The 17,273-nt window shown below is 39.3% G+C and overlaps 1 protein-coding gene across 1 annotated transcript in view; it reads right to left on the bottom strand.

The window, feature by feature from the left end:
* unc13a (unc-13 homolog A (C. elegans)) overlaps window positions 1–17,273 on the bottom strand; it is a 161,789-nt gene that overhangs the window by 7,480 nt on the left and 137,036 nt on the right. The window contains exons 36-39 of the mRNA XM_073843831.1: window positions 9,658–9,714; window positions 7,135–7,215; window positions 6,496–6,643; window positions 5,059–5,115 (exon numbers count right to left, since the gene is read on the bottom strand). Coding sequence (XP_073699932.1) covers window positions 5,059–5,115; window positions 6,496–6,643; window positions 7,135–7,215; window positions 9,658–9,714 — 343 coding nt within the window. The remainder of the gene's footprint in view (window positions 1–5,058; window positions 5,116–6,495; window positions 6,644–7,134; window positions 7,216–9,657; window positions 9,715–17,273) is intronic.

Below are 17,273 nucleotides of genomic sequence, written 5' to 3'. Positions count from 1 at the left end.
GGGACCTTGAAAAAGATAGAAGAGAGGAAACAAAAGAAGGCGGCAGTCAACAACAGCAGGACTAGAGCATTAAAAGCTAGGAAGGATAAGAAAGACTATATAGACGAGCTGGCTGCTGAAGCAGAGCAGGCAGTATATAAAGGTAACATGAAACAGTTGTATAATACGGCTAAAAAACTATCTGGAAGTTACAGCAGGCCAGAACGACCTGTCAAAGACAAGGAGGGAAGGGCTATCGCAGGAGTAGAACAGCAGATTAATAGATGGTCTGAACATTTCGAGGAGCTTTTGAATAGACCAGTACCATCAAACACTCCGGACATCAATCCAGCCAACGAAGATCTCCCCATCAACTGCGAAAAGCCGACTAGAGAGGAGATCAGAAAGACCATCACCCTGTTGAAGAACGGGAAGGCAGCTGGACCAGACAACATACCAGCGGAAGTCCTGAAAGTAGACCGGGATACAGTGGCGGAGATGCTGTATCCCCTTTTTGAAAAGATCTGGGAAGAGGAAGAAATACCGAACGACTGGAAGGAGGGTTACCTAATCAAGCTTCCAAAAAAAGGGGCCCTCAGTAACTGTAACAACTACAGAGGCATCACACTCCTGTCAGTGCCAGGCAAGGTCTTCAACAGGATCCTCCTAGAGCGGATGAAGGATGCAGTCGATCAACAATTACGTGACGAACAGGCAGGTTTCCGGCAGAACCGATCATGCACGGATCAGATCGCAACGCTGCGCATCATAGTTGAGCAGTCACTGGAGTGGAACACACCCCTGTACATCAACTTTGTTGACTATGAGAAGGCGTTTGACAGTGTGGATCGAGGGACCCTGTGGAAGCTCCTCCGGCACTACGGCATTCCAGCCAAGGTGGTCAACCTGATTAAGAGCTCATACGAGGGAATAACCTGCAGGGTGATCCACAAAGGACAGCTCACCAACAGCTTTCAAGTGAAGACGGGAGTCCGTCAGGGTTGCTTGTTATCCCCGTCCCTATTCCTCATTGCTATCGACTGGATTTTGATGACAACCACCAGAGAACGCAGGACCGGAATCCAGTGGACCTTGTGGAGCCAATTGGAAGACTTTGCAGACGATCTTGCACTTCTCTCCCATAGCCAACAGCAGATGCAGGAAAAGACCAGTGTATTAGCAGTCACATCATCACAAGTTGGACTTAACATCCACACAGAGAAGACTAAGATCCTTAAGATCAACTCCAGCTGCAACAATCCAGTTACCCTGAATGGTAGTTCTCTGGAGGAAGTACAGTCCTTTACCTACTTAGGCAGTATTATCGACCAGCAGGGAGGAACAGATACAGACGTTAAGGCAAGAATCGGCAAAGCAAGAGCCGCTTTCATCCAACTCAAGAACATTTGGGCGTCGAGAGAACTTACTCTGACCACGAAGATCCGCCTGTTCAACTCCATTGTGAAACCAGTATTGTTGTACGGGGCCGAAACCTGGAGGATAACTAAAACTACCACCCGAAGAATACAGACATTCATCAACACCTGTCTCAGAAAGATCCTGTACATTCGCTGGCCCGATACGATCAGTAACATTGACCTATGGAGAAAGACATGTCAACTTCCAATAGAAACAGAAATCTGGAAGAGAAGATGGGGTTGGATAGGGCACACCCTACGCAAACCAGCAACTAGCATCACCAGATGGGCTCTCAGATGGAACCCCCAAGGAAAGCGGAAGAGAGGCCGTCCAAGAAACACCTGGCGACGTGACCTCAAGGCAGACCTCACAAGGATGGGTTACACCTGGAGACAAGTAGAAAGAATGGCCCAGGATAGGAACCTCTGGAAATCTACCTTTGGCGGCCCATACCCCGGAAGGGGTGGAGGGCATAAGTAAGTAAGTAATAATATTCTAGTACTTAATATGCCCTCCAGAACATTAAGTATACTGCTCTGACCCTTCTTGGCACTGAGTGTACAAGTTCATGGCAAATTTTCACATCTGTCCTGTTTAACTCCTGGAGGACGACCTCTTTGAATGCCCTGGTCTTTAATGCAGAGTTTTGCTTAGCTCGTCTCTACAGAATCCCCCACAGCTGCTCAAGAGTGTTAATACTGAGTGAAATACATGTCCACTGAAGGATTTTCACCTTGGGAGAATAAATATCCTCATTGTCATGCTGAAAAAATGCCCAATAATGCAGGGAATGAGGGGAGGGTAGCATCTGCAGTTTCAGTTTTTTGTATTACATCACACAGTAGTGTGTGAATTCATGGTATTTCTCCGCCTCATTTTGTAGCAAAAATTCACTCATCATTAAATGAAAACTTAAAGTGAAGACCTGGTTATTTCAGGAGCCTTGTCACAAGTCCATTGTTTTTGAATGTCAGTGCTACTTCTGCTATATTTTCACACTTAAAACAATAATTTGGTATTCCTCTTGTACCACTGTCCTCTTTTCTGCTAAGAAATAAGTTACCTGGCAGTTCTCTCCCAAGTGGTTTCATTGTTGACAGCATTAAGTCTGTGTATGATTCAGTAGGCTATAAAACACCTTTAACTGTCAGGAAATTACTTGTTTTTAAAAGTTTTGGTTCAGTATAACTACTGGTTGATCAAAAATAGCTTTAAACTTACACTTTTTTTTTATTTTTATTTTTTTTATTTAGTAACTCTCAGGAGGGTGTACTCATTTTTGCAACACAACATTTTATCACTTTGATAGGAAAATCTTAATTTGCTAAATAATTTTGATATTCTTCTTTGGTAATTGATCAAGCAGGCCTGTTGGAACATTATATCTCCAAAGAATCCTAATATGTCTTTCAAGTGAAGAGTAATTGCTCAATTTGTTAAGTTTTAGAGGGGGTGTACTCATTTATGCTGTGCACTGTATATCCATCGCCACCTGTGGATGCTTTAGTCACTGTGGTCATCATATCAGTATTTTATTTTCCAAATTGTGTATCTCGAGCTATTACTACTAACTACTATTACTACCTACTAACTAACTGCAATGATTTGCGATTCACGCTCCGAAGTTGCGATCTAAAGCAAATGATTCGCTAACCCGCTCCAAAGTTCGATCTAAATCAAATGAATTGCGATTCTTGCTCTGAAGTCCCGATCTGAATAACGTTTCGTGAACCAACATTTCAGAGAAGGAACAGGAGCATAGATCGCAAATCATTTGATTTGAATCCTTCAATTCACAAACCCACACCAAAGTCCAGATCTAAATCAAAATGATTTACCCTCTGAAGTCCCGATTTGAATCAAATGACTCGCGATGCGCGAAGTTCAGATCTAAATCAAATGATTTGCGATCAGATTGGAGCACTTCAAAACAGTGAATCATTTTTTTTTTTTTTTTGTCATTTGATCATTTTTGTCTGAAAGAAAGGTATGGGTTAGGTAAGGGTTTTTTAATTGCGTGAATTTTGTGTAATAAATGTGCTTATTGACAAAATAAAATAATTATTTCATAGATACATTGTTAGTACCTCTTCAGGAATATTGCTATTTACAAGGGTTTTTCAGGCTTTAGATTTCAAAAAGTCAAATTCCAGCATTTCGAACAACCATTTCATCGAAAAAACGGTGTGGATTTTTTGAATTAACGTAAATCTTTCACAGGTTTTCTACTACATAGTTTGATAAGAGACATCATTTACTATATTAAGCCATACAAGTCTTAAAGGAACACTCCACTTTTTTTGGAAATAGGTTCGTTCTCCAACTCCCCCCCGAGTTCATAAGTTGAGTTTTACCATTTTGAAATAAATTCAGTCGTTCTCCTGTTCTGGTGATATCACTTTTAGCATAGATCATTGAATCCTATGAGACCAATATAGCATCGCGTTTAAAAATGACCAACGAGTTTCGATATTTGTCCTATTTAAAACTTGACTCATCTGTAGTTATATCATGTAGTGTATATAACTGCAGAAGAGTCAAGTTTTAAATAGTGGAGTGGAGTGTTCCTTTAATACCCAGGGTTCCCTTTAAAATATTCATTATTTTTTTCAAACACCTTTAAGTGACGATGCCTCCAATGAATTATATTCACATAACTAAATGTGAATTAAACGGCTAAATCTTTCCACAGAATCTAGGTCAGCAGCAATCAAATAATAATTAAAAAACGGATTCCTTGCTTTCGGCATCTGTTATATGTGTGCGCTTGTCAGCGAAACAGGCTGATAATGCAGTTTTCCGTCTGAGCAAGCAGGGATTTGAAAGAGCTTCAACAGCAGCACGCTAACGCTAATGCTGACGGCTTTTGACGCAGCACTTTATGATTATTCCTAACCAAAGAGCATCTGGGTAAATGTCACGAAACCTGTCAAGAAATGCCCAGGTCATATTTCAAAGACTTGTATATAACACAGACTTTCTTCCATTCATCGAACCCTTAGTTATAATCACATATATCCATGTGATATTTTACAGGGCTCTTAAATGCCAATTTAGGGCTTTTCCGCACTGATGTACACTGACAGAAAGCACGTCACCTGACCCCAGGAGCGAACTCTGATTGGCTGAGGGAAGGTTGTCTTGTTAGATTGAGCCTAAGGGATGAGACTGAAGGGAGGGAAACCACGTTGCGTGGTCGTGAGCAGCAGAGCAGACCCTGCCTGCGGACAAGCTGAGTCAGTCGCAATTAATGTCACATCTACATTCGACAATGTGGTTCGGCGCTCGGAATGTAGCGTTTGGTCACGGTCTCTCACTCGCTTACTCACTGACACTCGCGGCTCGTCATCCGCAGTGCACACATGCGCCTCTCTCACACTGCAGAAGTGTGTGCATTCCTCATTCACTGCCATTCAAAACACACTTCATCCTGGGCTTTCTAGTTGCTGTAGCGTCAAGATACATTTCAGACCAATGTATGTGAACATACAGCATGTTCTTCCCAGGTTCTCATACATGCAAGGCCCTTTCTGTGGGAACATATGGGTGGTCGTGGGGCATGCGGTTGGCCCGTTTGGAATGGGAGGTGCATGATCTGATTCGGGTGGATCACTGATTGGTTCTTTGTCGTCAGGGGCACCGGGCCCCATGTGAACGTACCCTTCTCTGGGTACACGTCTTCACTATGGGTGAACCTTACCCCCTTCCCTCCATGAACTGGTGAAAGAGGAGAGGACGCAGAAAAATACAGAGAAATTGAAAGGGGATTTGAGAGATGGAAAGGAAAGAAGAAAGAAAGAGACAGTCCAACAAGCTCATCAAATGTTAAAGGGGTCATCGGATGCCCATTTTCCACAAGTTGATATGATTCTTTAGGGTCTTAATGAGGTCTATATCATACTTGGTTAAAATTTCTCAGTGGTAGTGTAAAAAAAACACTCTTTTTACCTCAGCGCTTTTTAGAGCGAGTCATTCTATTGCATGTTTCTCTGCCATGGGGTGAAACTTGCTAACTATCACATTATTAAGAAAGGCGATTGGCAAAGATGGATAAAAAGTGAGCTCCTTTGTCTTAGCCATGACTGTCCACAAACCAACAGCAGAGATCTTCTGTTTTTCACCTGTTGAATTGATTAAAACAGCTGTTCCCAATGAATCAGGGTAATTAGGATGCTTTAGAACAGCTTGGACTATTTGGAATGGTATTGAACTTTGGATTTTCCCAGAGACTGTGACAGTTTGCAAAGGGTATGAATAATTTTGGACATGCCACTTTTTGTTCAAATGTAAATAAAAGCTGAGAAATATTTATTTTTTCCACAATGATGCCTCTAATACATCATCTTATTATCTTTTAAGAGAAGCCTGTGTCATTTCCGATCAAAAACAATCTTGCTGGTTGAATAAAAGTAACTTTAGGTCAGAATTTGGCAGGGGTATGAATAATTTCGGGCTTGACTGTATGTTCAAACAACATGTAAAAGTGAGTTTTGCAACCGATGACCCCTTTTAACAGTCTTTAACAGTCCTCCAAAATGATGTGTATCTTCAACCTGCTATGGAGTTTTAAACACACATAAACCCACATTTGCACACACACTTGCTTTCATATGTGTTTAAATACTTAAATGAAGCAGTGACATTTACCCTAATTACATTTTAAATTATTATCTATTAAAATGTCTCTGCCAGGGGCATCTCGACCTAAAGTGTGTCAGGTTTTCCAAAGTGTGTGAAGGAGAAAAAGAAAGATGGAGACCAGAATAACCAATATTTATAATAAATTAATTAATTTACTAAAAATAAATAAATAAATTATAATTTTATATATAAAAACAAACAAACTATAAAATACACATTTATTTATAAGTCATAGAAACTAATGTTTTAAAATAACCATTTATGTTTTATTTAAACTCCAAGTGTATTTGTCTGAAAGCAAAAAGTCATATACACCTAGGATGGCTTGAGGGTGAGTAAATCATGGGGTATTTTTAATTTTTGGGTGAACTATCACTTTAATAACTGACATTCTGCCAAGGTTGAGGAATATGTATTTGATATTTAAAGACAGGGGGATGTCTGGAAGAGCCTTACCTTGTGTATTCTGGGACTGAACGAAGGTCTTAATGAGTTTGTCCGTGGCCTGAGTGTAGAGGGACAGGGCGTAGTGCAGAGACTGCAGGTCCGGACTTTTTTCCAGGAACGTCTTCTTTAGCCCCACACCTCCAGCATGGAAATATTGCTAAGAAACCACAAAACAGCAGATATTACTTGAGACAAGGTTGCTGTGTCTGGCTGGTCGGGATGCTCAAACAAACAAGAACAATTCTGCTATAAAACTACAGTTCATGTTGATTCCCTGAAAACCACCTACGAATGGCTTCTTATAGTTGTCTCTGCTTATTAAAGTGGGATAGAAGAACATTTTTTACATCAAAAAGTCTGTATTATATTCTGCTCTACATCCCAGAGTGCAAAGACAATCTACCGAATGTGATAAAGGGCAAACGTTTGAGTGGGAGTGTAAATTGAACATTACAAGGAAGGATAGTGATGTGCGTAGTGCAAATAAACACATACTTATGTAACAGAATGAAAAAAATTTAAACAGAAAAGAATTCATATTCTAGTGTAGAAGGCGGCAACTATTAGAACAAAAGACTTATTTCCACTATATTTAACAACTCATTATTTAAAGTAATTTTTTACACTGACATTTAGCTCTTTACCCACCTTTATAGTATCCAGTGCTAACTCGATCACTGCACACTGTTTAGGGGACAGTGCCTTGGCCTCCTCACGAACCATGTGCTCCTACAAAAATTACAATTTCATAAGAACAAAATACAACAATGATCTTTTTATACTTAAAATTGTTAAGCCAGGTTCTTTTAAGCCTGAGTTAAAGTAATACTAAATAAGAGTTATCTTAAGTCATATCTTTCATACTTTCAAAAAATAAAATAAATTTATTCTAAAAAAATTAACAAATGACATGAAGATAACACAACACATAGTAATTAAAATATTTGAATTAATATATAATAAATGATAAACTGATAAAACATTTCAAAAATGTATTTATAATAAAACTTAAATTAATAATAATTAATAAAATATTAATTTATTTTATAATGTTTATTTATAAGTATTATTTTATAAATATTTATACATTTTTCTAAATGTTACTAAAGTGTAATTTTTGCCACTACAAGTATTGTTAATCCAGGTTCATTTAATCCTGAGTTAAAGTAATCCAGGGTTCTCTTAAATCACATCTTTCATACTCTCAAAAAAAGTATAAAAAAACAATGACATGAAGACAAGAAAAATGACAACAATTAAAATGTTTGAATTCATACATATTAAATAATAAACTGATAAACATTTTAAAAATTTATTTATAATAAAACCTAAATTAACAATTTTTAAGTAATCCAAAGTATTAATAATTTACAATAATTAATATTATATTTATATAATATTAAAATATGAAATCATTTACTTTATGTGTATTTAAAAATATTAATTATATAAATATCTATCCATTTATATTTTAATTTGAATATTTGAATTTATACATGAAATGATAAACTGATAAAAATTTAAAACATCTATAAAAAACATAAATTAATAATAATTTATTAATAATTCAAATGAATGAATCATATACATTAATATTATCTTTATAAAATATTAAAATATAAATTAATTTATTTTATAATGCTTATTTATAAATATTAACATAAATATTTAGCAGTTTTTCCAAATGTTACTGAAGTGTAATTCCTGGTTCAATTTAACCCTGAGTTAAAGTAATCCTGTGTTATCTTAAGTCACGTCTTTCATGCTTTTGAAAAATTAAGACAAAAAAAAAAAAGAACAACAACGTGAAGACAAAAAAAATACATTAATTTATTAATTCAAATGCATAAATCATCTACAGTAATTATTATTATGTTTATAAAATATTAAAATATTAATTTATTTATTTTATGTTTATTTATAAACACACCTCCCTCTCTTTATATCTGCGTCTGCTCTGTTCAGCGAGCGGCAGTGGTGCAGCGCTTTCAGTTAAACCAGATATTCTGTTGCTTCCAGTGCTTGAAGTGGGCCAGTACGCAGGCACTTCTGTATTGTATCCTTTTGCGTACTTGCGTACCGGCACTTCTGCCATATTTATTGAATGCAAGCGGAGTCGGTCTACGTTATTGGTGCTGTGGGGTTGATGCGTAAAGCCACATACGAGTATGCAAGCGAAAACGGCGTATTAAATGCACGTCAAACACATGCATAATTGCATATCATATGCACGCCAAAGTTAATTTCAGCTTATTAATAGCACGCCAAATAGAAACAGAAAATCGTGCTAGTGCGCATTTTCATGAGACCAGGTTCTCGAATCAGTACATTATAACCAAAACAATACATTAAAAAAATAAAAGAAGCAGGTTTTTGCGATCACATAACTTTAAACGGGTAAACTCCTAAAAAGTCAAAGGATCGTGAAGGTATTCAAACAGGAAGTTAAAAACAACGATAATAATGCAGAGAATAGTGACTTATGTCCAGGTGCCTGTAAATTATTATTTTCAGCGATTGAATCATGATCATAATTCAGGATTTTTTTCAGTTATTATTTCATATTACTTTGGTTGTCTGATAACAGAAATACTAAATTATAACAATGGAAACAGTTTTGTTGAGAACTTGGCTGCATCAGATTACAGTACGTGGGCACCGAGAGGCAAACAAATGTAATAATAAATGTAGATTTTGCATGTTCAGATAAAGTGAGCTGCCCTGTCCTGCAAATAATGTAAACAGGCTCGTGTAAGTAAATTGCTCAGTGCAAAGAAAGAGAAGTAATGGGAACCGGGTATTTCTATGTTCTTTTTTTCCATGTGTCAAATAGACATAAACAAGTTATTTGAAAAACATCTATGACCTTTGAAACATGTCTAGTCTTCATGCTCTATGTCGAGTATGGTTTCACTAATAATAAACACATTTTTGCTTAAAGCATCCATATTTGTCCATGCCAATGTTGATTAGAGTATTTAAAAATTTAAAAAGTATTAATTTAAAGTACATTTAGAACAGATAAAAATGTGCGATTAATCACGAGTTAACTCATGACAACCATGCGATTAATCGCGATTAAAAAAAATTAATCGATTGACAGCCCTAATATATATATATATATATATATATCAATCATTATTTTTTTTTTTATAATATAACCATTCATACCTTCAACTTGGAGAGCTGACCGAGTTCCTTGGCTGCGTTAAATATAAGTTGAGTGCCCTGAAGGAAGAAGAGGAGAAAGTGGAGGAAGCGAAAAAAAAAGAAAGACAGAGTATAGAAGAGAAGAGGAAATTAGTCAGGTCACAGAGTTCGACAAGGCTGTAGACAGAAATGCCACATCACAGAGGTCAGAAACAGACACGCACTCGCACAATCCCAGCGTGCCCCGCCACCCCCAAACACGCTCGCACACAGCCACGCGTCGACACACAACTGTTTGTGCAACATGAGACGGTAAACTAGCTACATACAGAAGACAGAGACAAGAGTTGAAAGGTTTACAAAACCAGTAGGTCCACAGCCCGTATAACACCACTCTGGTGATATATCTAGTATCTACAACTGGCCGATACTCTAATCTCTGGATATATCACTAAGTGAATGAGGCTTGTGCACCTTATTATACCATTATAACATTATACAAAGGTGTACAATGTAGTCCTTCTTGGAAAATTAAATCGTTAGTATACAGAAATAGTCCTGTATTTCTGACATTGCAAAAAGAAATAGTCGTTTAGACCAGCATCGAAGTCTAAAGCGACTGTCATGCATGCATTATTTAACCTGGTATGTCCGAGCACCTGTAATGCACTATGTGAGGATTTGAACGGGACATAGGTGTGAGTCTATAGGGAAACCCACAACTGCATTGAAAACAAGGGGTAAAAAAACACTGCTTCCACCGGTTTGTTTCAACAGGGGGACCCAAGTCACACAAAGAAGACATTGAGAATGAGAGAGAAAGAGAGAGACAGGACACATTGAGCTAAATGGGGATTCAGTCCTTACATCACTGTGACAAGCAAGCTTCACCCTGCCCTGTGAAGAGAGGATAGTGTAATTAACTTGAGAATTGGTCTTGGCGCTCTTTAATAGGCTGACAGTGTCCATTATTCAGCAACTGACAGACTAACGGGCCAATCACATCATTTCAGGAAGAGGAAAAATAATAAAAAAAGAACAGGTTTGTTGTTAAATAGACAGTTCAACCAAAAATGAAATTTCTGCCATTATTACACACTTTTTCTTCCCATGTAATAAAAGTAAATAGGCACTGGAGCAGCAAAAATTATATGTAAAAGTAAAGGGACAGTTCAGCCAAAAATGAAAATTACCCCATGATATACTCACCCTTAAGCCATCCTAGGTGTATATGACTTTCTTCCTTCAGATGAATACAATCATAGTTATATTAAAAAACGTCCTGGCTCTTCCTGACTTTATAATGACAGTGAATAGGTGTTGAGATTTTGAAGTCCAATAAAGAGCATCTATCCATCATAAAAAGTGCTCCACACCCATGTGTGTCATGCATATTTTCCGCTAAAGTTGAAATTTTTAAACTTGCACAGAAGGCACGATATCGCACGATTACGGCAATTCGCACTGGGTGATGCAAATGACACAAATTGGGTAATGCGTCATGGGAATTTTCCGCTTGAGTTTAAATTATTCAACTTGCACGGAACCAGCGATATTGCACGTTTGCGGCAATTTACACTGGGTGACGCAAATGGCATGAATTGGGTAATGCGTTATGCAAATTTTCAGCTCAAGCTGAAATTTTTCAACTCATGGTTACGGCAAAATGCAAATTTTCCAGCTCAAGTTTAATTTTTTTTTTACTTGCACAGGAGACACCATATCACTCGTTTGCGGCAATTCGCACTGGGCGAAAAAAATGGCAGGAATTGGGTAATGCGTTATGCAAATTTTCAGCTCAAGCTGAAATTTTTCAACTCATGGTTACGGCAAAATGCAAATTTTCCAGCTCAAGTTTAATTTTTTTTTTACTTGCACAGGAGACACCATATCACTCGTTTGCGGCAATTCGCACTGGGCGAAAAAAATGGCAGGAATTGGGTAATGCGTTATGCAAATTTTCAGCTCAAGCTGAAATTTTTCAACTCATGGTTACGGCAAAATGCAAATTTTCCGGCTCAAGTTTAATTTTTTTTTTAACTTGCACAGGAGACGTCATATCACTCGTTTGTGGCAATTCAATGACTCGAATTGGGTGACGCGTTGTGAATTTTCCACTCAAGTTGAATTTTTTTACACCAGGTGACACAAATGATGTGAATTGGGTGACACGTCATGTAAATTTTCCGCTCGAGTTGACATTTTTCAACTTGCATAGAAGACAGCATATCGCACGTTTACGGAAATTCACACCGGGCAATGCAAAGGACTCTAATTGAGTGACGCGTCATGAATTTTCCACTAAAGTTAAACATTTTTACACCGGGTGACGCAAATGACACTAATTGGGTGACGTGCCATGCAAATTTTCCGCTTAAGTTGAAATTTTTCCAACTTGCACAGGAGACGCCATATCACTCGTTTGCGGCAATTTGCACTGGGCAAAGCAAATTACATGAATTGGGTAATGCGTTATGCAAATTTCTGCTCGAGCTGAAATTTTTAAACTCATGGTTACGGCAAAATGAGAATCTTCCGGCTCAAGTTGAAATTTTCTCAACTTGCACAGGAGACGCCATATCACTCGTTTGCGGCAATTCGCACTGGGCAACGCAAATGACGTAAATTGGGTTTGAAATTTGAAAAGTTGAAATATGTTACGAATTGAATACGAATTGGGTAAAGCAAATTGATGCTGTATAAACCGTAAAAGTGGTGTTTCAGCGGATGATGTAGGGATGTATATGCTAGTCTCGAAAGAACCAAGTTTTGTTTACAGCAAAGGATAACCAGTCTTCTCTTTGCTTAATCCTTCAACATTTTTCTGTAAAAGTCTCCGTGTTCGTCACTTCTCACCAAAGCTTACGCTACACCTATGCCCTGTTCATAAGTTTTTAAATATGGATATTTTTCTTACACAAACACATCAATTCACTTTGGAAGGCCTTTATTAACCTCCTGTAGCCATGTAGAGAACGCTTTATAATGGATGGGTGCACTTTTTTGGACTTCAAAATCTCAACAGCCATTCACTGCCTAAAGTACCTAAAGCTTGGAAGAGCCAGGACATTTTTTAATATAACTCTGATTGTATTCATCAAAAAGAAGAAAATCATATACACCTAGGATGGCTTGAGGATCAGTAAATCATGGGGTAATTTTTATTTTTGGGTGAACTATCCCCTTTAATTCACTAAATTGGTTTAGAGAAAAACTATAAAAAACATTTAAATAATTAAAGAAAAAATAAAATTACCCTACATAAAGAAACTGATTTAAATAAAATATTGACATTTATTCACTATTTATTTATTAACAATACAGTACCTAACCCTAAAAGTATAGTGCTATAGTGAGTACAAAAAAATAATGTAATATAATAGAAACTAGATATTTTATAATATTGCAATATTAACTTTTCACAGTTTAAACTCTTTTTTTACACACAAAAATATATAGCTGCCTTGTAACTTTAAATTGTGGGTGACTTGGGCAAAGATGATTATATTTGGGTCTATGACTAAAAAAAGGATTGAATCCCATCACTTAACTGACGTTAAAACTGGTGCAACACAATTTTGATGTTCCATATTTTAATATACACTAATGTGAATGAGATTTGAGAGCTACTGCGGAAATAAAAAATTTCTACATGGACGTAAGACATGAGTAAATGACAGCAGACTTTTCATTTTTGGATGAACTATCCCTTGAAATTAGTAAGTAGATAAATTCAATCTCTTAATTTTGACCCTGGACCACAAAACCAGTAAGGGTCAATATTTTAACTTTGAATTAATAGGCTTTCCATTGATGTATGGTTTGTTAGGATAGGACAATATTTGGCCCAGATACAACGATTTGAAAATCTGGAATCTTAGGGTGCAAAAAATATATAATATTGAGAAAATTGCCTTTAAAGCTGTCCAAATGAAGTTCTTAGCAATGCATATTACTAATCAAAAATTACATTTTGATACATTTACAGTAGGAATATTACAAAATATCTTCATGGAACATGATCTTTACTTAACATCCTAAAGGGGGTCGCACACCGAACGAGAAGCGCAGCGTCGCGTCGCGTCGAGGACAGCTGGAGGTATCGCACACCGGACGCGCACATTCTATACGCGCCAGCTCATTTTTAGGCTAGATTCCCATTCATCAATTAGTAGCATTTTGTATTATTACAAGCAATTTCAACATTCCTTATGCTGTAGCTAGTAATATGATTTGTTTGCTCAATAAAAAACTACATGCTATTTTGTTGTGTAAGGTATACTTATTTCTTTGTAAACTTCAATTATAATCGTATTGTTGTTGAGGCAGTTTATTGGAGTCTAAATTCAACATGAGGGTTTGTATTTAAAATAAAATAATTGTCATTTTGTGGTCAACAGTATTGATATTTTTAAGGACATGAAATGACAATGCCTGTATTGTACATTATTTTATGATTGTACTGTACAATTACATACAGTTGCTCACTATACATTTTACCTCAGATCGTACGTAAACAAAATTGAACATTCTTACCTGAAAAACCGATGACATCGGTAATCTTCCTCCAAGCTGATGAATTCCTTATGTTGAATCTATGATTTGTTGCAAATAATTCTGGCTATTTCTATTTCCCTACTTCCTTGATCAGTTTTTCGTCGTCCATCGCGCTCCGCTACACCGTTATTTAAATGACCTGAATGACGGTTGTGACCTTGTAAATCCAATAGATGGCAGTCAAAGACAGTGAATATAATAATGACAGGCAAATGTTACATAGGACTTTAGATTTTGCGTAGCCTATGTAAAAATGTCTCGAGAAAATAAAATATGAATTAATTATATAGGTTTACATTTTTTTCAAGCTGTAAACCTAATGTAAGTAGTATTTTGCAGCAGTGGTATCTTGTTTTTTTAATCTAATAGGACGATTTGAGACAAATATGATGTTATTTAATATAAAACTATGCAGATGGCGCTCTGTGGCGCGGCAGAAATTTGAACAGCTTCCTGAGTCGTAGCTGGGCGCCGCGGACAGACGCCGAATGGCGCCGCCGGTGTGCGTATGCTCATAGAAAACGTACTCGGTTACTTACGTAACCTCGGTTCTCTCTAGAGAGGGAACGAGTACTGCGTAAGAAGTATCTTACGCTAGGGGAAAATCCTTTTCTGCGAGATATTGAAGCCAAAAATTATCCTTAATTTTGAAATAATGTAAAGCGCGTTGCAGCAGCATACAGACATAGGCGAAACAGCTTGCGCGCCTATTGGCTGCTCTGCGGCAACTGCAGCAGCCTATTAGAGCGAGGCCTGACGCGACGCCAGATCCAATGGGGGCATTTCGCGCCCTTTGCGTCGCTTCGCGCCCTTTTCGTAGCTTCCCGCCTAAAAGGGCGTGGTCTAGGCCTATAAATATCGCTCATAGGCAGCTATTATCTGGTTTTTCATCATCAAAGCAACCAGAGCGTGCGCATGCACGGCAAGATACGCAGTACTCGTTCCCTCTCTAGAGAGAACCGAGGTTACGTAAGTAACCGAGTACGTTCTCTTACTAGAGGGAACGAGTACTGCGTAAGAAGTATCTTACGCTAGGGGACCCAGTGTAAAACGCCGTGCATGCTGAGATCTGACACCAAAGACCCAAGGGCGAAAGCCCGGGGTTCATACAGTTCATAATCACCTATAGAACTCACAGGGAGTCCGGGGAAGAGGGAGGGGCAACGCCGCACTCTTCCACATAGTGCAGCGTCACTCAGACGCTGAGTAAACGTACATACAGGGCGGGGTTACGGCCTGAGCTGACGTAAGAATAAGGGTCATCACACAGTTTGCCCAGACACATATTGTGCTGCTATTACTTTCACTGTCGACCCTAGAGCTGTGCTCAGTAGACGCAGCATTTCGAGCTGATAAATCAGGTCAGACAACACTGAATATCTAGACTGACAGCAGTCTGGCCTGTAAGGCGGGAACCTCCAGGTTGTAAAACCTTATAAATGTAGACGGAGAGGCCCAGCCCGCCGCCGTACAAATATCTTGTAAGGCAATCCCACTCGACCAAGCCCACGACGAGGCCACGCCCCTCGTGGAATGTGCTCTGACACCTAGCGGGCACTGCTTGCCCTTGGAAGCATATGCCAACGCAATAGCATCAACTATCCATCTGGATAGGCTGTGTTTCGAAGCGGCCAGTCCCTTTGGGCGCCCGTAAAACGAAACAAAAAGCTGATCTGTCTGTCTAAAAGCAGACGAGCGAGACACGTAAGCTCGTAATGCCCTGACTGGGCATAGGAGGTTCGCGTCCGTTTCCTCATCATTGACCGGTAGGGCTGACAGCGCGATGACCTGTGCCCTGAACGGTGTGTTGAGTGATTTTGGAACGTAACCATGCTTGGGTTTGAGTATGACTTTAGAGTCATTAGGTCCAAATTCCATGCACGTCGCGCTCACAGAGAGTGCGTGCAAATCCCCTATGCGCTTCACTGAAGCGAGAGCCAGCAGAAACACAGTCTTAAGAGACAGGTATTTCAAATCAATCGTCTGCAGAGGCTCGAATGGTCCGCCTTTCATGGCCTCTAGTACCACAGAAAGGTCCCATACGGGGACTGAGGGAGGTCTGGGGGGATTTAGTCTTCTAGCTCCCCTCAGGAAGCGAATAACTAAATCGTTCCTTCCTATTGACTGACCTAACGTTGCGCTCGAAAACGCCGTTATAGCCGCCACATAGACTTTGAGCGTGGACGGGGTTCTGCCCTTGTCCAGCAGCTCTTGTAGGAAGGAAAGCACCTCCATCACACCACAGTTAGTGGGTGACAAGCCGCGGGCTGCGCACCAGCCCGAAAACACTGACCATTTTGAGGAATAGAGCCGTCTCGTAGAAGGGGCTCTAGCCTGCGTGATCGTGTTTAATACTCCTTTTGGGAGTTCATCATATATTCGCTGGTGGCCCAGACATGAAGGGACCACAGCTCTGGGTGAGGGTGCCAAATCGAGCCGCTGGCCTGAGAGAGAAGGTCTCTCCTCACTGGTATCGGCCACGGGGCGGTGCTCGTCAGCTGCATCAGCGCTGGGAACCAGGGCTGGTTTTCCCAAAACGGCGCTATCAGCAGTATTGGACATCCTTTTTCCCTGACCCTCTCTATCACCTGAGGTAGGAGAGAGATGGGGGGAAAAGCATAGAGATGACGGCGGGGCCATTCGTGGGCCAGCGCGTCTCTGCTTTTTGAGTAAAATTCCTGACAGTGAGCGTTGTTCGGAGACGCAAAAAGGTCTATTTCCGCTTTGCCGAATTTTTTCCACAGCATTTGTACTGTCTGTGGGTGTAGAGACCATTCGCCTGCTGGAACATTGTTCCTGGACAGTCTGTCTGGTCCTATGTTCAGAAGCCCCGGCACATGCGCTGCTTTCAGCGAGCGCAGGTTGCGCTGAGCCCATACCAGGAGGCGTTCTGCAAGTCTGTATAGGTTTTTGGACCTGAGACCGCCCTGGCGATTTATATAGGAAACCACTGACATGTTGTCCGAGCGGACTAGTACATGGTTTCCTTTTATTTGGGGACAGAAGCGCGTCAGCGCGTTCTGTACTGCCAGCATTTCGAGGCAGTTGATATGTAGGAGCTTTTCCCGTTCTGACCACTG

Source organism: Garra rufa, chromosome 7 (genome assembly GCF_049309525.1).
Source record: "Garra rufa chromosome 7, GarRuf1.0, whole genome shotgun sequence".
NCBI lineage: Eukaryota > Metazoa > Chordata > Actinopteri > Cypriniformes > Cyprinidae > Garra > Garra rufa.
Note: the sequence above shows the minus strand (reverse complement) of the source record. Positions and strands in the feature narration are given on the sequence as shown.